Source organism: Ctenopharyngodon idella, chromosome 5 (genome assembly GCF_019924925.1).
Source record: "Ctenopharyngodon idella isolate HZGC_01 chromosome 5, HZGC01, whole genome shotgun sequence".
NCBI lineage: Eukaryota > Metazoa > Chordata > Actinopteri > Cypriniformes > Xenocyprididae > Ctenopharyngodon > Ctenopharyngodon idella.
Genome location: NC_067224.1, coordinates 16,979,954 through 17,002,382, shown reverse-complemented (window position 1 = coordinate 17,002,382; position 22,429 = coordinate 16,979,954). Strand labels below are relative to the sequence as shown.

The 22,429-nt window shown below is 36.6% G+C and overlaps 1 protein-coding gene across 7 annotated transcripts in view; it reads right to left on the bottom strand.

Moving 5' to 3' along the window:
* Positions 1-3,469: 3,469 nt before the first annotated feature.
* The window catches only part of mef2cb (myocyte enhancer factor 2cb), a 73,216-nt gene continuing 54,256 nt past the window's right edge, over positions 3,470-22,429 (bottom strand). For 3 of the 7 annotated variants that reach the window (XM_051893331.1, XM_051893330.1, XM_051893329.1), the window contains 6 exons: positions 20,759-20,903; positions 18,560-18,634; positions 10,440-10,612; positions 9,358-9,487; positions 8,408-8,543; positions 3,470-6,300 (listed from right to left, as the gene is read on the bottom strand). In XM_051893331.1, coding sequence (XP_051749291.1) covers positions 5,937-6,300; positions 8,408-8,543; positions 9,358-9,487; positions 10,440-10,612; positions 18,560-18,634; positions 20,759-20,903 — 1,023 coding nt within the window. In that variant the 3' untranslated portion in view covers positions 3,470-5,936. Of the gene's footprint in view, positions 6,301-8,403; positions 8,544-9,357; positions 9,488-10,439; positions 10,613-18,559; positions 18,635-20,758; positions 20,904-22,429 lie in introns of those variants that run through there. The other 4 variants (XM_051893334.1, XM_051893333.1, XM_051893332.1 and 1 more) reach the window with 4 other exon arrangements.

Here is a 22,429-nt window from a genome sequence, read left to right as displayed (position 1 = left end):
TTCTTTGTAAGAGCCGGTTATATATTTGTCGGCCTCAATCATCAGTGATGACTAATAGCTTTTGTTCTAAATGATACCCATTTAGCCTACTGCGCAGTTGTCGGACATCTGGCAACTGTGGAAAATATGTGGGAAAGTCCTCCTCGTTCATTTCCCCCCTTCTTTATTTAAGCCAGAGCCGTTAATAAAGCCACGAAATGTGTTGGTAAACAAAGAGACTTTTCAAAATCTAATTTTCTCCAAATAAAAAAGAAAAAGAAAAGAAAGAAAGATAAAAAAAACAACTGTCGCAGCAACTGATGGCCAAATACGCGGGTTACAGTCTCGACAGATTATAAATGCGTTCTCAAGATGATGCATTTATGAGCCTTTTTTTTTTTTTTTACATTGTGATAACAGTCAAACATATAACACTATAATGTGGCCTATTAATGGGCATTGTTTAACAATTTCGTCTTCATAAAACAACTAAAGTTACTTCACTTGATGATACTATACTAGTCAAAAACGCATTTATGCCCCACTTTCTATTAAGTATATTCACGAATAAAATATCTTCGAGATGTTCCGAATTTTGTATTGTATTTATGTACATTCAATAGGCTATATATAGGCTTATATTATATCTAAAAATATTCATCTGGTAATTTTCGATGAGCTATTACCCCCCAAATTATCCGCAACGATGCAACAGAAGAATCTCAAAGATTAAATTGCATATGGCTGATTAAAAATAAACAAAGGCCGTATAACTCTGCTATTGCATGTTTTCGTTTATTTTCAGCAGAGAGCCACCAGCACCTTTGCGTCTTGAAGCAAAATTTCTCTTCATTTAAGTCAGAATTAGCTTACTGCAATGATGGGATCTGTTATGCCCAAGCTTTTGATTATTTATTTATTTTTTACTTCGTGGAAAGTTTAACAGCGTTCAAATAGACTTGTTTAATCGAATCTGATTTGTGATGGGATTATCAAAATACATTTTACGAAAGAAAGAAAAAACTAAGCTTTTTCCCCCCTTTTTTCCTCAACTACCCACACCTGTTCATTTGTTATTAATCGTTTATTAATTATTAATCGAAAGCTTCAAACGAAGATTTAATTGGAAGGAAATGTAAACTGCAAATTCTTTCAGTGTAAAAGTGCGCCTTTGATTGATTCTCTTTCTTTCGTTTGTGTTCACATACAATGTATTTTTGAAAGATTTCTGAAAGTGTAATTCAAATGAGAATATGTTCTGTCATAAATGCTATAGAATGTCTGATGAAAACCTGTTGATTAAACTTTGAAATAATCTCTTTGCTGTGACTTTCTTCTTGATCATTACAGACTTTCAAAAACACATTTTAGATTTAACATTTTATGTTTTATATAGGCTGCGACTATAATATATTTAAACTAAGTATCAAAGTTGTAAAATACATACAAAACTGTCCTCATATCTGATAAGAATCTATGTAAAATTGGCCTATTTTATGCACTGAAAATGTTATATTTTGAGTACAGGCCAACAGCAATTTATGATCAAGCAGCTAGAAATACCTTAAAATGCAATCAAAACAAATACAATTGAAATTCAATAAAAAAAAGATATCCTAATCGAAGAGTATGATGTCTATGCATTTGTGCAGTAGCATATGAACGTATCGTTTAAAGCAGCTGACGACTAGTTCGGTAATATAAAAGCGTGTGAATGCAATCAAATAAAAGCGGTCAAGAAATCTTTTAAAAATTGAACAATGGTGACATCTTGTGGCCAAAAGGATTCATTGTCTCTTCAACAGCCTTTGCTGTTCCCACAATGCAATTCAGTTGCATTGGCTCACTTCAGATCTGACATGTTTTTTAAAAAAATCCTTTTTCATTATTTTTATATAATACTTAAAGCTTAATAAAACATCACAAACATTCAAAAGTCGACGCTAATACAGCCTATATCTATTGCCTATGTCTAGCTACTACAAATATTACTATTATTATTCTATTTCTACTAATAAATAGGCTATATGTTAGGTTTTTGGTTGGAATTTAAAGAACAAACAGATGTTATCTGCTTGGGGGAGCTAAACATATATTTTTCAGGAAAAATAGATAGGCTAATAGATAAGAACCTCCCTGTTCTGTTCAGGAGGAATGAATGACACTCTGCAGGTGATGTGGGCGACGTTAGCCATAATGTTCATCAGAAAAACCATCAACGTCCATCGTTGCGCAACCTCTTTTCTTTTCTTTTTTTTTCTTTTTTGAGTAACCATGCTGACCAGAAAATATTTACATTTTAAAGCAGAAGCAAAGCGGAAAAACTTCGTTTATATTAACCCTGTTAAAAGTTTGCTTAACCGTTTTTAAGCTCTCGCCTCCCTCAAACATGAAAAGATTTAGCCTACCAACGTTTACTGTCTTCCGTTTTTTTTTTCCGTTACTTTTTGGTCTCTTTATGTTACTTTGTCTTCCAGTATTCCTTTAAGGATGTTTGGCTGTGTAGGCCGTTGTTGAAATGTGAGAAATCTGGTACATTTTGCACACTTCAAACTCATGAAAATGCCCCAAATTTATCAAATACCACGCTCTTAGCTTCCGGTTTCCATATATGGACTGGCCACTGTGCACGCGACAGAAAGCTCCCGAAAGCTCCTGAAAGCCTTCTGATTGGCTAAACAAACAGTCTGACCGCTACCACTTTTTATTTTACGTTTACAGACTCGTGCTATCGGAGAAATGGAGAGTTATATGGAGAGTTAATTCAGTGATATTTTATTTTAGGAATCAGGTTTAGTATCATTTTCTGTATAGAAAAAAAAAAAAAAAAAAAAAAAAAAAAGTTAACAGAAATGGAGTAGCCTACATTCCACATAGGCTACACGTGACATATATGTCAATGAGATTTGGCAACATTACTTGTAAATGAAAAATAAATAAATAAATAAAATAAAAGTTCTGAGTGGTTTAATGTGTGAATGATGAATATGATCTAATATTTTATTTAGAAAAAAAGTGTTTGTTGAAATCCAAAGTGGTAAAGCCTTGTGTGTACACCTCTATTTGAAGATATAGAAAATAGGACCACAAATGATGACTACACTGTAAAAAAAATATTTTCATGATTTGTTATCACAACAACTTAGCTAATTCATGTGGTTCAGATAACATATTTTGAATTTCTGTTGATTAAACCAATCACCTTCATTGTATTAACTCAAATTTTTAATTTCAATGATCTCAAAATTTTAAGGCAACCAGGTAACTTACTTTAAGCTCAAACAATTCTTTTTTTTTTTTTTTTTTTTTTTTTTTACAGTGTGTTATGTAGCTTTTGCTGCATAAAAACATAAAATAATTATTCTGCATTGATGCTTCTGTGATTAATCAAATTTGATTTAGAGACACTGACTACATACAATTTCACAAAGCTATCTTGCAATCAAGGTGAGGGACAGAAGACAATAAAAATCACACCAGGACGTCTGTGTAACTAAGAAAGCCAGTAACTTTACTGAATTCTCTGCAAAATACAAATACCTTTTTTTTTTTAAGTCCCAGCAGGAGAAACAATTTTTATTCCATACATTAATTTTTACTACATACAGCTGAATCAAGTCCCTTGAGATACAGAGATGCGGTTTTAATTTAATGACATCTTGTCTTCAAGTGGCGACAAAGTCCAGCTTGTGCCGCTGAAAGCCTCGTTCTCCTGGTTAGAAAACAAAAAGACACTTTCTTTCACCCTTACCCATTGTAGGTTTATACAAGCTACATTTGTTACTACAGAATTTTTCAGCATTTTTTTTTTTTTTCATTTTTTTATTTTGTTATTTATATACTTAATGGAAACAACACTCAAGAGAGAGAAAGAGAGAGAGAGAAACAGAAAAGGTCAACCAAAAAAATCAATAAAAAAAAAAAAAGAAAGAAAAAGAAAAATAACCGGAGAGTCATATATGGACAGTTGAAATCTATATAACAAACAATGGCATTGTTTCACAATACTGTACACTCGTTAGGTAGAGGAGAATGTTCCCAATTCTTAACAAGACCAACTCATTGAAAGGTAATCTGAGGCACTGGGAGGGTGAGTCAGAGGTACCAACCACTAGCATGAACAACTTGTGAAGAAACACAATGGTCTCAAACCCAGAAAGGGTAATGGATCGGCAAACATAACATCACTTTTTGTCTTTGGTAGAAAAAACAGACTAACATATGTCCTGTTAAAATCACAGAATGCACAATGATAGATATGTATAACAACTGAACAAAACTAGTCACAATCCACTAAATGATGATACAAGCTTACACAAGCAGTCATGAGGTATCTATGACTGTGCTGTCTTATATTATAAAATCTTCAGTGCAATGTCGATTAATGTGACACTGGAAACTTTAAAAGGTTTTGAATATTCCAGACCAAAGTGGAGATCTGGGCAAGTATCTTGTGCTTTAAAAAAAGGGGGCATATATTTATGAGTGTGAGTTAAATTTCAAAATGTCATTCTGAATGTATTTGCCCCTGAAAGACTCAGTCCGGTGAAGGAAAAAAAGAAGGGGAAAGAAAAATTAACGTGTGCAACTGCACATATCCCCTGCAATGGGGAAAAAGTTATGACCATATTTTTTTTTTATCATATATATTCATATATTAGAAAGCTATACACAAGCATGTTAATTTCACAGATTCTTTAAAAAGATTCTTAATATTATTATTCAATATACTTAGAAATACACGTTTAAAAACAAAACTTCTACAAAGAGAGAGATAGAGAGAGAGGGAAAAAAAAAAAAAACATTGAGCAAAGCAAGAATTCACTGTCTCAGATTTCATGGCTTATGGTTGAAAAGCCCAAAGTTTCTCGTTCTTTTACTATCATTTCTCATATAAGCAAAGCTATCAAAACACATTCTGGCTCTTATAAACTACAAAAAGCCACAAAAATGCTTTGCATTGTATTCCTTTTTGATATGAAAATAGAAGCAAGTGTATCATACTTTTTTTTTCTCTTTTTTTTTCTTTTAATACTGAACAACAACTGCAAGTCCTAGGTTTAAATGTCATCAGACTGAAGTAACATGGCTCTTAATTTAAAGTCCTTCATCTCTGCGACTCCGTCCTGCTATTTTTTTTCCTTCAGCAGGAGAGTTTTTTCCTGAAATACCCACTCCCCCATAACTTAACCAAGGAACCTGCACATAAATCTGTACAATCCTTCGAAATTCTTGCATAACAGTTTTGTTTGTGTGAAATCAGCAATATTTTACCAACCTTGACCCTTCCCCCGTTTCCCAGCCTTGTCTCTATGTACAATACGTTGAACCTGCAACATGACATTGTCACCCATAACATACATTTAGCGAAGGGGCCCTCTGAAGAGAGTGGCACTAAAAAAGGAATCTGTACATATTGTACTGGTACAACAACTCAAGTGCTAAGCTGTCACCTCTCTGCTGTGCTCCTCTTGTGGCTGAACATCACCGAGGCAAGTACTTTACAAAAAAAAAAAAAAGATCCAAGAGTACCTGACACTTTTTGTTGGTTTGTTACTCTGCATACATGTACACCTACACAACGTGTAAATATATATGCATATATGGTAATTCTTTACATTGTATTCCACACACTGCACAAGTTATGCATAGTAGCCCGCCCACTAAACCCTCCCCGACCCGGTTGTACTAGTCCTCCTTCCTGTTTCCCTCCCTTAACCCGTCAATCACAACAATATGTATATCAGACACACTCTGATAAAATAATAATATAAAAAAAAAAGAGAGAGCACTTCCTCCCCTCTCCACAGCAAATCAGAGAATAAAGGAGAGAAATGATTGTGACTAGTCATAAACGGCAGAGAGAAAGCGAGAACGTGTGAGGCGCCGTGGAACCACGTCGCTTCGCGTGGGGAGGTCAAGATCGAGGATGGGGCTGTCCAAGGGGGCATCGCTTATCATGTGGCCCACCCCTCCGAAAGGCGGACGCGCTTGATGGATGGGCTGTCTTGCTCGTCCAGGCCGGGCCGACCCAATCCTAAGGGCGAATGGAAGTCGGGACGGTGATCGTCGCGGTCGCTGCCCTCGTGCGAGCTGCCGCAGCTGCTGAGGCTGTCGGCCGGGGAGCGGCCCGAGTCCTGTCGCCCCTGTGGGGGCGGGCCCTGGTGCTGCTGGTGGGACGGTAGCGGGCCGTAGCCGCCAGGCGTGGTGCTGCTGGATCGATCTCTAGGAGGAGAAACAGGTTCGGACTTGATGTGCAGGCTTTGAGTAGAGGGCAGGGAGAGATTTGAACCCTGACATAAGTGAGTGCTAGAGCAATTTCTGTAGAAAGGAAAGGAAATGAAGGGGGTTACGGATCGGAACGAGTGCTCGTGCACTCTTGTACACAGGTGGCAAAGATACAATCAAATCAGTGACATCTGTCTAACTATACTTAAACGTGGTTATTGCAGAATGAAAATGTTGAGCTTGGAAAAAATAAGAGAAGTTTATTTTCTGTATAGTGACAAAGAGTAAGAGAAAGTTGCACATATTAAAGGTACACCATGTAACTTTTTTTGTTCACAATGAACAAAATTTAAATAATAATTCACTCAACTCACGATGCAATACGATTCATGATACTGGTTTCACAATACGATTTTCTCACATTTTTTTTTTTTTTTAACAAAATGAGATTTAAGACAATTCTTTATAACAAAACTAAATTGAAATTTTAAAACAAATCCTAAATAAATCAAATGAATAAATAAATGAATAATACAAATAAAAGAAATGAGTACATGAACAAGATGTTTATTTGCTCTATTGCAGCTTGAACTATTTGTAGCCATTTAAAATTAGAGGCAACCACTGCATTTTAATCACGATCCCATCAAAGATGCTGCATACATGCAGCGTGAGCAGTTTTTGATTTAAATTAGATTGTATAATTTTTAACATTTGAAGCAACAGAATGTTCTGACTTTAGCTTTGTGAAATTATGCTACATAAAACTTCATAACAGCAATCGGGCTGCATGAGAATGCAAATTCACTGTCTGACAGCCTCGTTTACTGAAATCACGTGACTTTGGCACTCCGAACCACTGATTCGAAACAAAAGATTCGTAAAGCTTCAAAGCAGTGTTTTGAAATCGCCCATCACTAGATATTTTTGAAAAGTCGTTATTTAGGTTTTTTTGGCACACAAAAAGTATTCTCGTCACTCTCATCATCCTTTCTGGATGGCCTCACTAAGCCATCAGATTTCATCAAAAATATCTTAATTTGTGTTCCGAAAATGAACGAAGGTCTTACGGGTGTAGAACGACATGAGGGTGAGTAATTAATTACATTATTTTTATTCTTGGGTGAACTAACCCTTTAAAATAAATAGTACGTAAGTAAGATGAAAATAAAATACTATCTAAACTTTTCTCAACACAGTTAGTTCCACTCAGCTATACATTCATATAAATCCGCCCCCAAATGTATCAAGATTCATTTAGCATCTCAACCTACTTGAAACGTCACGTTTTAATCGATTTTCAACTGGTTCTGGGTGCATCATTACATCCCTAATAATGAGTCAATACATCATCAATCCTTCTTCCAAAACATGTTTTGTCTAATATAAGTGTTCATATTTTAAACCTGTCGGGACGGGACCTCGTGCGTACATAGATCACTCGCCTGTGCGTCTCTTGTCATATCCGTAAATAGAGAAAAGTTGCTCTGGCTACTTAGATGCGTGTTTGGTGTGGGAGTGTTACGGGTTAGTTGTCACAATGAGTGAGAAATGTTGACATGGAGCATGCTGAGTCTCGAAGCCCTGGAGAATAACCCATTTTAAAAAAACGACGAACAGAGGAGAGTCTCCTGGCAAAAAGAGAACACGACAGAGCTCGTAATAAAACCAGAATCAACATTAGCTTGGCTTTTCGGATTGGCGAGAACTGAGGAATATGAAATGTTGTAAAAGCGACGCAGAGATGGGGTTTTTATTACTCAACAGGTGAGTACAGCATTTTATTGAACAGATAAATTGCCATATGTAGCTCTCTAACAGATTTCATTGTAAAGCATTATCTATTGTGAAGGGCCATTTCATTATAGTTTTTGTAGCGCTGAATTTATTTTCAAGGAAGTACCATGTCTATTAATGGGTATAACTACAGCAACGTCTTCAGCTAGTCAGCTTGAGATCCTTTCCATCTAAACTAGCGATATCTCTTAAGCCTAGTAATGAATGTTTTAGCATAACCATATTCATCCGCAGTCAAGCAGAGCTGAAGCACAACCAAAACAATGTTCTTCCGCAAAATTAATGATTTTTTTTTTAACCACTAGAGGGCCAAAAGTTAAATAGTGTACCTTTAAATGCATAAGGATTAAAATAGGCTATTTGATGTGTGTATTGGTAATTAAGTGTGTGTGTTTGGACTCACCCCAGCTGACTGAGAGCAGAGTGCTGCATGTTCTGGATCTGATGTTGCTGCCATCCGCTCATTGAGCCCAGATGCAGAGTGTTGGCACTGTTGAAGCCAGATATAGAGGACAGATCTGCACTGCTCAGGGAATATTCTAGAAGAAAACACAGGAAGAGGGTTAATATTTGCATCCAAAAAAAAAAAAAAGTGGTGTTGCTCATTTGGAAAACAATGTCTCCACCTGCTGGTGAGACAGAGCTATTGCATACAGAATAGACAATAAATCAAAGAGATTCTGCATTCATTTAGTCTGGGTTTAATAAAGTAATATAAAAAGAGCTTAAATTAAAAAAAAAAAAAAAAAAAGCAATATGAAATTCTAATTAAAAATAATTGTTAATTCTTACATCTGATTATGTGAATTTACAGCAATTACAGTAGTAATAGATCACCGAACAGTATTTTAGATTGATGCACTAATTATATTATATTATATTATATTATATTATAATAAACTACATTTCTTAATGTATTTATTATTAAACATTAAAGTTACTAAATAATGGTATAACCATAAAAAATACAATCTATTCCTCTATAGTAAAACATTTTAAACATTATGATTAAAGAGTTAGTTCACCTAAAAATTTAATTTTGTCATAAATTACTCGGCTTTATGTCTTTCCAAAACTGTAAGACCTTCGTTCATCTTTGGAACACAAATGAAGATCTTTTTAGTGAAATCTGACAGCATAGGCTGTCAATGGAGGGACAGAAAGCTCTCAGATTTTACTAAAATGATCTTCATTTGTGTTCCGAAGATGAACAAAAGTCTTACGAGTTTGGAACGGCATGAGGGTGAGTAATTAATAACAGAATTTTCATTTTTAGGTGAAATAATGCTTTAAGACGTGAAATGTGTGTATAATGCAAAGTTTACTCAGTATTAGTGTAACTGAGGTACCTACCAGTACCATATGAGGTGGAAATGGCTGATGGGTAACCACCCATTCCCTGCCCTGGTAGAGTGGGCGTCGCTACAGAAACCACGGGGGTAGCCAGTGACTGTGCAGACTGAGAGTTGTTTATTCTCTGGTTCTATAAGAAAAGGAAGAGAGCAGAAGAACACATATAGATGACTTGTCTCTAGTCACGAGGCTTGAATATATCTGTATCTTCATCAAACAAATGAGGGAGCACCGCCCACCAAAACAATGAGGAGAAAAATAGTCATTTAACATGAAGCACCACTGAACCTTCTCAACCTATGATTTACAATCCCTCATAGGGCACTTGGTCGCTATAGAAACTCAAGGTCTCCAAGGCAACAGAACTAGCAAAAGAAGGGTTGGAGGTGTTTTTTCCTCTTTTGTCGTGCTGGCGTGATGACTGAATGATGCGACAGAGATTAAGAAAAGCAGAGATGGACATAGAGAGGTGAATAAGACCTGAGAACGAGACGACTCTTATAACCACTAGATGTCACTCTGGAGCTTGGTTGTGTAGATGTTCCTAATACGAAATTGCATTTAAGCACTTTTACAGGTCAACATGTGCATCTCCCTATTGGCATTTGAACAATAAGCTAAACAATATCTGACCAAACACTACTAGTCTGATCATTTTGTGTATGAGGATGACAAATGGCCTTCAGATCTATTAGCCTATGTCACCAGTTTGAGTGACAGTGCCACTTACCAATAGAAGGTCAACATCCTCAGACTGATGGCAGTAAAGGGAGGGTGACAAATCCAGAATTAGTGTCATTGGCTGACAGTGGCAGTGAGTGAAGCTGATGGCCGCCTATGACACTAGGTGAACCTACAGAAGCGTACTTCACCAAACAAGACAAAAGCTGCTGAAGTGACTACTTATGTTGTTTCTAATAGAGCTCTAACCTGTGCTAATTAGATTATAAAACTACTGGAGAGGAAGTGAGAAGAAAGAAGAGGAGAACCATGGAGGATTACGAAGGAACTGAGGCGTGTGGTTTTATGGATGTGGTACCATCGTGGCTGTTCAAAAATTTAACACACTTTGGTAAACTTACAATGGAGGGCATGTTGTTCTTGGCCCCGGGTGGGATGAGCACTCGGAGGTCAGGCTTACGGCTGTTCATCCCCAGGTTCACTGGTGGAGGGGACTTGGCCTGCATGCTCTTGTTCATTCCTCCGGAGGACACCAGAAGTCCTGGAGAGTTACGGTGGTTTCCATAGCCATTTCCTAATGAGAGACAGAAAGGGAGGGAAAAAGGGTGTTAGACACAACAGAGCCAAATTGAGTACATCAAACTTTCACCATGCCACACAATTTAAGCAAGCTTCATTTCACTCTCTCGCCTGCACCAGAATGCACCATTTCCACCGTCATCTACTGTGAAGCTTCTATTCAACCCTGTCTGCAGCTCTCCACACGGTTCCAGTGAGCCTTCACCACATGCAGCCATTAAACACTATTTTATCCGTTCTGGAGTATTGCAACCATCTTTCACCAAGAATGTGCTCTTTCAATTCAATGTTTCCACACCATTTCACACAACTTGCACCTCCACCACCACTCATTCATTTGCACCAAGCACTTGGTAAACACACCCTCTCATTCACCCTCCATCAAATCAAGCCAGACTAATTCAGCTACCCCAAATCACCCCGTCACGCTCAGATGATTTTCACTCATGAATCATTATATGTCATTATGATTCAAAATATGTTTTTTTGTCAGCCTCTGCAAAAAAAAGATTCAAGCTCTCAGTTGAACTGATTATCATGGATAAGCTATATAATTTTGTCGCTGATTCTTAAGACATAAGACAAAACAGTAATATTTTCACTTTGAAATTAAGCAGAGATGAAATACAATTTTATTTATTTTCTTAATCAAAATGATGACATTACATTTTCATTCATTACCACTCAAACCCCTAAAAACTTCAATACTTCATATACAGATATAAAATATAAAAATAAATTATAAAAATAAAATATAATATATATTAAGCTTTAGAGTTAGAAACATAAAAATGTATTTATATAAAGTAAAATAAATAAAATAAAATAAAATAAAATAAAATAATATAAAATAAAATAAAATAAAAATACTGCCAGAGTTAAGGTAACCTTTTTCATAAGGCTTCACAGTTGTCACCTACTTTTTTAGTCAACACCATCTGATATTTGGAAAAACATTCTCTTTTAAAAGATGAGGAGAGGTCGAGGAAAGATTGTATGCGCAGCTAAATGTTGGTGGTGAGGCGTTCGGACTTTAGCTATGGCCGATTCATGACAGACTGCTTGAATGTTTCTGTTTCAGAGCAAACTGTTGCAGCATCATGAAGTTGAGAAATGAAAATGTGAAGTGTGGGTAGATAAAGAGAAAGAGAGAGGAGAGAGATGAGGCTCATTTGTTCCTCTTGTGGTTTTTGCGGTAAGGAGGCAGGTGTTTGATGAATAGAGACAGGTGGCAATGGTAACTCTTGGTGCTTTAAGAGCTGATGTCAAATGAGAGCAAAACAGTAAGAACTTCATTAGGTAAAACATTTTGAAATATGTTCTGTATTATTGTTACTTTTGAGCAGAACACCACTGTTTTTGTTACAACACTTTATATTAATTAAATTCATTTCCTTATTTGGGTTGAATAAAAAACCCTGGAAATCCAATACATTTATGCCCGCTTTCACAGACAAGGCTTAAGCCTAGTCCCAGGCATGTTTGAGCTGTTTTAATTGAAAGCAACTTGCACTGACATATCTTAAAATATATCAGTGCCATTGTTTTGTCTCAAGATGTACACTAGTAATATTTTTTTCTAAGGCACATTCATAAAAGCTACTTCAATGTCCTAATTTAACTACGGCCTACTCCTGGCTTAATCTAGGCCCTGTCTGTGAAACCAGACCTTAATGTACAAATTACACATGAAACATTAGAATGTACAATATGAGGGAGAAAATGGATTTTGAATGATATTCCAGTCATTTCAAGACCCTTTATTTTAACTGTAAAGGATCACTCCAAGTCCCATCTGGAGCACAATGGGAAGGTTGCCACGATCACATCTCATTTCACAAGGCAGCAGTCTCTATGAATGACATAAAATGCATGGCCCTTAACTACTGACAGTGAAGGTCGTCATTTGGCAATCAATGATAAATACATGTGTGCACATGTGGCTTTTTTTTATGACTACCAGAAGTGGATCAGACAAGCAATCTTTATTCCTCATCCACAATTGCTAACCCAACTTCATCATCTCCTAAGAACCAGAGGGGTACATTATACTGGAAAAAAATAGGAGGGATCGGAGGAAAGAAGTACAGAGTCTTTGTTTCAATCCAAATCCCTCTTTTTTTTTTTTGCTTTCGAGGGGGAAAATGTGGAGTGCTGCATGGCTTTTGCCACTTAAAATAGGGTTAGGAATTATACGGTAGACATAAATGAATTTCCCAATCATACACTCGAGAGGAAAACTAGACGCAGATGTCGTCCTCGGCAATTTCGCCCTGGTGATCTTTCTTTAATTTGAAGGCGATGGTTTTTGTTGTTTTCAAATGAGAAGTCTTGAAAGCGCAATTTGCACGATTCAAGGAAAATAAGGAGGACATGAGCCGGGAACCAGGAAGAGTAACTGTGATTGTGAGAGATTGTGTTTGTACAAGTGTGAGCGGGTGGATGTATGTGCCATGTGCACTGATGCATTTCCTGTCTCCTCATACATAGTGAAGTACAGGGCTCGAAAAACAGCTGGCTGGAGCTCTTCTCTAAACACTTAAACAGCCACACTTCATTGTTTGCAGTGGAGATGAGGAAATAAAACTGCATTTGATCCTCTAAAAATACATTTCCACACTTAAAGGAATATAACAGGCTCAGTACAAGTAGAGCTCAATCGACAACACTCATGCTGATTACCACGAAAACTCATCCCCGCTTTTCTCTCTCTCTCTCTCTCAAAACAACAAAAATACATTAACTGGGTTACACTGAAAAACTTACAATGGAAGTGAATGGGGGCAATTCATAAACATTAAAATACTCACTAGTTGCGTTTCCATTACAGATTTCCGCAAAACTTTTCTAAATATCGATAAAAAACTATTGCAAAATGATGCTGTTTCATTAACCGATGTTATGCGATTAAAACGTCTTTTTTTCTTCTCGCGATAAGTCATTCCAAAAATCATGGCAATGGATGTGGGTAGGTTTACATATATACTAGTCATTATTTTTCATCAAAAGAGAACGTAGACATGTTATCCAAGCATTTATGGCAAAAAAAAAGCCCCTTATATTTGGGAGTGGCCATGTTTCTCCCTTTTATCTGCTTCGAGGTCTTGATAAATTCAAATTGTGGCATTTATTTGTTGTTTAGAATCAAGTAGTCCCGTAATACTTTTGTCTTTTATGAGTTTAATGAAGAACTCTCATCTTCTGTCCAAATATATAGTGCCCTCTATGAATTAAAGAATGATACGGTGACCTATAAATGCGAAAAAAAAACTGTTTCCATTGCAGTTTTGCGAAATATTCCTTTTTTGAATTGTCTGAAAACCACGTCATGCGAGCGTGAAAACTTTTTTGAAACATTATTTTATTGAGATTTAAAAAAAAAACCCAAAAAAAACAAAACAAAATTTGTATCTAAAGTTTCCATGTAAAGTTAGAACTTTGATGCAATGGCATAAACTACTGTAAAAAAAATAATGATTTAAGCAGCTTTATGGATCAAATAATACACAAGATTTAACATCTGAATGAATGTACTGGTTTTTATTAAGTTATAAGCTGCACATTTCTGTTTATAAATCTTTAAATCTGCTTTTTTGTCCCAATTCACTTCCAGCATGTATGCTGATAATGTTGATTGACCTTAGCTTGTATCTTGTTTTGAGCCAAAATATTCAATTAAAGTCTTTTAACAAATAAACTGAGGCCATATATGATGTTTACTGAATATCTGTTCATTTTAAACCTTTTAGGTTCAAGCGATTTGACAGACACACAATGAGAAAACCCAAACACTTTCTGTAATTATTACCGTACAAAAAGGACTGAGAGACAGAACCATTCATAGAGACTGGCCTCTGTTCTGCTCTGGTAACCATAGAAACCTGTGATTTCATGATGGGTGCAGGTTAATTAAAGAGGCCAGTACAGTACAGTACACCCTGAGCCAATCATAAAACACATGGTGTGCTCAAATCACACAGGCCGGGATGTATTTAACAACCAGGGCTCTGCCGTCTGTGATTAGCAATACCACGCAAGAGTTAAAGTGACCCGTCGAGAGCAGGCAGACTGAGACGATGAGTTCAACTAAGGACGTGTGCTAGACACTGGTGATGAATGAGCCATGGCGACTTGATTTATGGATCAGAAGCAGCACAGCTGGGATTCAGGTGGCCAATAAGTAGCACAAAACTCATTTATCTCATGCTTTTCAACTTATTTTTTACAGTTGCTTGTTCTGCAAGTCACTGAAAACAACATCTCAGATTCAAAACCAGTGCACTATAGGCCACAACAGTGTCCATTTTCTGACTCATGCTGTTTCCCTTGCAAAAGCCACACAAGTCTCTTCCCTGTGCGTTTGTGGCCCAGCTATCGCCCTCACAATGGGGAAGTGCTAAAATTACAGCTGCCCAGAAACAAGTGGTCCCCTCCTCACACACAAATCGCCTGATGTGTACACATGATAAAGGAGCCGATTCTATTTCTGGGGCTCCGCAGAGGAGGCTTAACTGTAAATGGGCTTGGCCTAAGTTTCCACTCAGCGTCAAAGCAAGCTGACCGGCCAGTGTGGTTAAGCACATGCTCGCTTTCCCTGCAAGTTGGACCGTCTCTGATTTCTTATTGTGGTGTAACGGTCGCATTTAATCCTGTTGTCCATGTTTGTTGATTCGGTGTTGAGGTTTCAGGCCAGCCTCGGTTCTAGCAACTGAAAGAATTGCACACGCACTGCTACTTCAATGACCCATAAACTGCAGAGGTGTGGTAGGAGCAAATGCGTGTAAGCAGTAAATTAACAAACAGAGAAAAAAACAGAGAAAGGATAAAGTCAATGGACTTGCTATGGGACTCCACCTAAGAGACAAAAAATAGACTGGCCACTTCACTTTCTCGTATGTGTTGGCTGACCTTTCCCTATCTCATAGCACAACCCATATGTCACAGATGCATAAATACACGTAGCAGAGGACTTGCGGTTGTCTGAGAATGCCAGGGTGCCAGCCAAACAAATAACTGTCTGCGACGAACATCATGCCATGACACACTTTGCTGGCAAATCATCAAATTTATTTATTACTGTGACGCAAAGCTGAATTTTCAGCATCGTTACTCCAGTCTTCAGTGTCACATGATCCTTCAGAAATCATTCTGATTTGGTGCTCAAGAAACATAATCAATGTTCAATCAACACCTTTACTGTCACTTTTGATCACTTTAATGCATCCTAGATGAATACAATTATATATATATATATATATATATATATATATATATATATATATATATATATATATATATATATATATATATATACAGTGCTTAAAAAATTTATTTATTCAAAAATGTAAGGTTTGTGCCACAGCTGCCCTAAACTAACAGTATTGGTGATTACTAAAATATTTTTTTATGTTTCTGTAATGGTTAATCCACCAGTATGTGTAAGCTATTTAGTCACAGTAGTGTTTCTAATGCTAAAATATAATTATTGTTGGCATTTAATGGATTCAAAGACAGTTGCTAGTACATAAAAACAAAGCCAGCAAGAATGAAAGCTGTTATCGAGGCCATACAAATTAAAAAATAAAAAATATATATATATATATATATATATTTTTTTTTTTTTTTGGTTATTATGAGTGAATAAAGATTATTTAGTTGTTTCAGTTTGTTACTTGCCTAATGAATGACAATAACATTTTTAGTTTTAAAGTAAGTTTTTGACAGATTCCTAAAATATTTGTGTTTTCTTGTTACTATGACAGGTGGTCTAATAAATTTGTTAAGCACTGTAATGTATATATAATTAAGAAACAAAATCTGTCATTTTTTTAATTTTTTTAAAGAAGGATACTAAACATATTGAAATCAAGAGGTAACTAAGGCTACCAGAAGACCATGAATATTCATATCATATTCACTATTAGACCATTAAAAGGCCTCTTGTTTCATTTGACTCTCTTCAACTCTTGTTTCCAGAGTTGTGGCCTACATCAACTCCACACTGTGCCCTGTGTTAGCCTGTCGTCGGCACAATGGCTATATTTGATGGCTGTAGACCTTGAATGTGGACAGCAGGGCCACACCAACAAGTGGTACTTTTGTGCATTCGAGACAGTGAGGAGAGGGGGTCAGTTGACAGACCTCACCCTCACCCTCATACAATGGACCCCGGGCCAAACAAGGTTACCCAGCTGTGTCTCAGCAACCCGGAAGCCAAGTTCAAAACATCTACTGTCCCGCTTTAAATATCCAAGCCATGCTTCTGCAGTGACCACTGGTTAGTGGGTAAGACTGCCAGACCCACATACACACACACGCAGACACAAACAGACGTGCAGACAAACACACACACAGACAGACGTCCACATATACCCAGAGACTCTGAGGCAACCGCAAGTCAAAGCACCAATCCGACTGTATAACTATTGCTTTCAAGTGGATTGTTCTGGTATACAGAAACTCATATACAAATTCTCTGAAAGGACTGGGCTACTAGATGGAAAAATATTCCAAGCATGTTTTACTCCAAACATACGATAGGCCTTATCCTACAAAAGACATAAAGCAGAAGTATAGGGTGAGAAGGGAGCTGTGTGCGCTATCATTTTCAGACAAGAGCTGAAGCAAACAAACAAAGGACATGGCTCAAACAGTGCAGCATATTGCTAATGCCAATATGCTTGTTTACCTCTTTACTAAAACAAAGCTGATATTTACAGAGATTATAGGGACGAACAATCTTTATATGCTTGAAGAGCACGAAAGAAGAGTGTGCGTATGTGATTTCACCAAACCTGACCACTTCAGTAAGGAAATGGTTTAATGCTAATATACACTAAAAGGTTTGGGGTCAATAAGATTTTATTTGTTTATTTATTTATTTATTTTTTGGGGGGTAAGAAATTAAAGGTGCAATTTGTAAATTTTAGGAGGATCTATTGACAGAAATGCAATATAAATAACTATGTTTTCCGTGGTGTATAAAGACCTTACATAATGAATTGTTATGTTTTTATTACCTTAGAATGAGCTATTTCTATCTACGTACACCGCGGGTCCCCTTACAAGTTAAGTCATCATTTTGCGCCGACATGTTTCTACAGTAGCCCTAAATGGACAAACTGCTCTGAAGAACGCGTTTGCTTGACTGGCTACTATCTGCTGTTTCAGACGACGACATGTTTGTCCTGTGTTGGCCACCGTAGCTTCTCTATATTGCAATTCGCAACCTCACCACTAGATACCGCTAAAATTTACACACTGCAACTTTATTACTTGTATTCAGGAAAGATGTATTAAATTGATTAAAAATGCCAGTAAAGACATTTATGACGTTAAGAAGATTCCTATTTCAAATAAATGCTGTTGTTTTTTTTGTTTTTTTTTCTATTCCACAAACATATTAAGTAGCTGTCTTCAACATTGATAATAATAAGAAATGTTTCTTGAGAACCAAATCAGCATATTATAATGATTTCTAAAGGATCATGTGACACTGAAGACTGGCGTAACGGCTGCTGAAAATTCAGCTCAATATTATTGTTTTTACTGTATTTTTGATCAAATAAATGCAGCGTTAGTGAGCATAAGAGACGTCTTTCAAAAACATTAAAAAATCATACAGACATACTAAACTTTTGTATATGTTATTACTGATATAAACATTAACACAAAACAACCATTGTATAGTAATTATTTCACAAGAATTGAAGTGAAAAATAACAGAACCAAATGTTTTCATTTACTGTGGCTGTTGGGTTTGAACCAATCAAGTTCAGTCCAGTTCACTTAATGACTAAAGTCTGCGAAGAAATGACTGTGAATACAAGCCCAGCTTATACAAACAGAACATTCTGCTGAAAATTTGCGAGGCTGGTTAGTGCTGGAAGAGAATTCGTGCAGTTATTGGCTGAGTAAAAGTCATGATGGAGAGGGAACATACTGTAGTATGTGGGGATGCCGTCCTTACCAGCACTGGTGCCCGCGCCAGTGGAGAGATCAGTGCCCATCAGACCACCTAGCATGGGAAGAGAAAGACAGAAAGAGAGAGAGAGAGAGATTTCAGTCACTTCATTGCAGCTGACATCCACATCCTACCACAAAATCTTCCTTCTTAAAACTGTCAGCTCATTTATTCAAGTCCCTCACGCCACAGAGATCTTCCTCCCTCCCAGCACGTTTAAGAGCGAGGGAGACCGAAAGACAAATATAAGGTGACAGAGACGTGTGTGTGTTTGTCTGAGAAGAACAAAACACTGTCCTTTTCCACCTCAGCACACTTTTCTGAGGAGGAAGCGATGTGGCCGACGGGGCTCGTCCGCGGTGTCCAAGAAAAATTACACATTTTTATTTTTAAGCATGCAGGGGAGCAAGTGTGGTCAGAGGCGTGCAGGCTGGGCCAAAACTCATATTTAGCTAAGCGCTCCTGGAATACAGACCTGATTGCATCAGGAGAAAGCAGTTTTAATGACAGAGCTGTGGGTGAGAGACTCTGTCTAATGAAGCAAGACAACACAACAATATAAAAGAGCCAACAGGATCGTTCTGTACACTCTTAAGAAGAAAAAGTTCGATATAGTACCTTAAAGGTTTCTGTCAGGCACTTCATATATAGGGGTTCCCATCATGAGATCATTATAAATTTGTCTTTAATTAATTTCAATTCATTTTTTATTTTGATTAAATTTTATGATTTATACAGCTTGTAAACATACTTTATCACTAGAAAAAACTGAAAAGCTTCTTTAAAATTGAAAAGCTTTAAAATTAAAAAAGAAAATCTTCTTTAAAATTGAGCCAAGAATGCTAGGGTTCTGTATATAACCCCACTGAACCTCATTGTCATAGGGAAGTACAGACAAAAGGACAGGTCAAGAGAAATATAGGGGAATGCTGAGTATTAAATTAATTATAGGTAATATTATTCTGTATGCATGCAATTTGTAACATGTCTAACTTTAATACTATTTTAATTATTATTATATTTAATAGTATTTTTTAACATGACTTGGGCATGTCGGCAGAATAGAAAAGTCACACTATGTACTATGTGATATATATAGACGCTATGCATGTGACATCATTGTCGGCCAAAGTGACTGCGGTTACGTCCACTGGCAAAAAGACTCAGCGGAAGCATTGGTTTCAGCGTAAATGCCGCAAAAAAAAAAAACACAAAACACTTCTAAAATGGGAAATAGCTTTGCGAATGCTTGTACAAATACATTTGACAATAAATCATGAGGTATATTTTTACAGACTGAATATAATCTCTTATATTCTGCATAATTGGATGTTTTTAAATAAACACTGACAAAAACTATACAAGTTTTAGGGCTGGACGATATATATAACATTGATAATTTGATATAAGTGATCACCTGGATTTAGACCTACCTATATTGTATTTACATAAAGGGTTCACAGGAAAATTAGTTTTATGTATTTCCCCGACGTCGAAATCAAGCACATATGTAAGGAAAGACGATTCCTTGCTGCATGTCAATATCCATGGATCACTGGATCTTCAACGCTATCTCACAACTAATTCGTACGTATTTTACGAGGTGGCTAATTCGTACGACCTCATACGATGATGATTCGTACGAATTGATACGATTTGTCTAAACCCCAGTGATGGGTAGGTTTAAGGACAGGGTTAAGGGTAGGTCATTCGTATGAATTCATACAAATTTGGCAACTCGTAAAATACCTACGATTTAGCAAAAAACGTACAAATTAGTCACCTCATAAAATACGTATGAAATCAGAACTGTGGTTATATGTACAAAACCAACGTAATAAAAACGTACAATTTTCAATAAACTGAACATGCTTTTTTCACATTGAAACTGTCATGAAACGTACATGGCGCTACATATTTTCGTTTTGCAAAAATGTTCCCACAGGTACGTTTTTCTAATAGACAGATATCAATATGAAAATATCTTCAAGAATCTCAAGCTTTAAAAAAGAAAATTGCCGTGAGATCGGGTTGGGATCTTTGGTAAGTTGTACGGAACACTATGTCAAGCCAACCTTTAGATTAAACTGATAATCATTTGTTTTACATTTGTTTTACTCGCGTTTTCACAGTTTCCCCTCATATATATTTATATATATTTACTATATGTGTTTTTACCTGCACTAGGTGGTCTGTGTGTGACCCCGGGTGACATGCTGTTTCTCTGCAGGCCATGGTGGGCCAGTGGAAGCAGGTTATGATTGCCTGGGTAGATCTGGTTATTCACGGGGATGGGCATCTCGTAGGTGGAAGAGGGCACCGCCTGGTTGGAGACAGAAGCAATATATACCTTTAAAATAATTTGTAACAAACTACAATAATAATAGTGAAAACAATAAGTTAAATACACTGAATACAATGGTGAAGCGGGAGGAAAAGGACACAGAAAATAGATCAATTTTCAACTCGAATACTCAACCTTTTGCAAAGGTGAAAATGTATTTTTGTGACAAATATATTGCATGCAACGTCATCAATTCTTAGAACTCCTGAGAAATATTTCTGTCCATTTTCTCTGTTATCTTCCCTAAATGCACAGGCTGAGATGACTCTAAACTCTCTAAATCTCTGTAAATCCTCTTGTTCGTGTCACTCCAAAAGACACAGGCTTAACCTTGAAGAGAGTCCTTTCTCCTTCATATTATGTTTTTTAAGGACAAAATAGCCCCTAATTGTAGCCATGTGTCCTGAGGGTCTGTAAGTGCTCATCTGGGAGAGCATCAACTGACAGGAACTGAAGAAGAGCCTCTCGCTCTTTCTCACTCTTTCATTCTTCATTAACTCACAAGGCCACAGCAATCATGGCTTGAGGCAGCCAAATATTTTCTCTCCGCAGTGAAGGTCTTGGTGGGCACAGCTTCACTTTTGTTAGGTGTTCATTTTTCCGTCTTTCCCTTCATGTTCTGTTTGCAGTCTCAGAGACCCTAAGGCCTTTTAATAGCTTGAAAAATATTAGTTTGATTCTTCATGATGTTTTTGAAACTGTATGACAACTAATTTATAAACCAAATTCTATCACCAATTGTACATTGTGTTTTTCACGTCTCCTTGCGCAATATTATGTTATGACCTCAAAACACTTTTACGAAAGTGCATGATTTGTAAACACATTCATTTTGGCCTTTGCATCGCTTAATCAGCTCCATATGTTTTGCTTTTCTGCCATAATAAGCTTGCTCGGTGGCTCAGCTGGTACGGAGTTGGACTTCGGATATGGAAGCCTTGGGTATGAATCCCGTGAAACATGACTCACAATAAAAGAGCTCAAAGATGAGAGATCAAAAACAAGGTAAAATGGCATGATTGCGAATGCTTTTTATGTCACATTTGCTTTTGTTAACACTATCGGGTAGGTTTAGATGTGGGCCGTTATTTTAAAACGTAAAGGAGCATTAAGCTTATCTTATCTAATTTCCACTCACCGGAAATTTCAAATCAGAACTGTGGTTATATGTACAAAACCAACGTAATAAAAACGTACAATTTTCAAAAAACTGAACATGCTTTTTTCACATTGAAACTGTCATGAAACGTACATGGCGCTACATATTTTCGTTTTGCAAAAATGTTCCCACAGGTACGTTTTTCTAATAGACAGATATCAATATGAAAATATCTTCAAGAATCTCAAGCTTTAAAAAAAAAAAAAAAAACATGCAGCAGATTGTCTTTAGTAGAGCATGCTGTTTTATTTCTCTTAATTCTTTGACACACATAAGCAGTACATGCAAGATTTGCAAATTTATTTGTTTAAATCACTCAGGCTGTAGGTTTAGACGTGTAATGAAG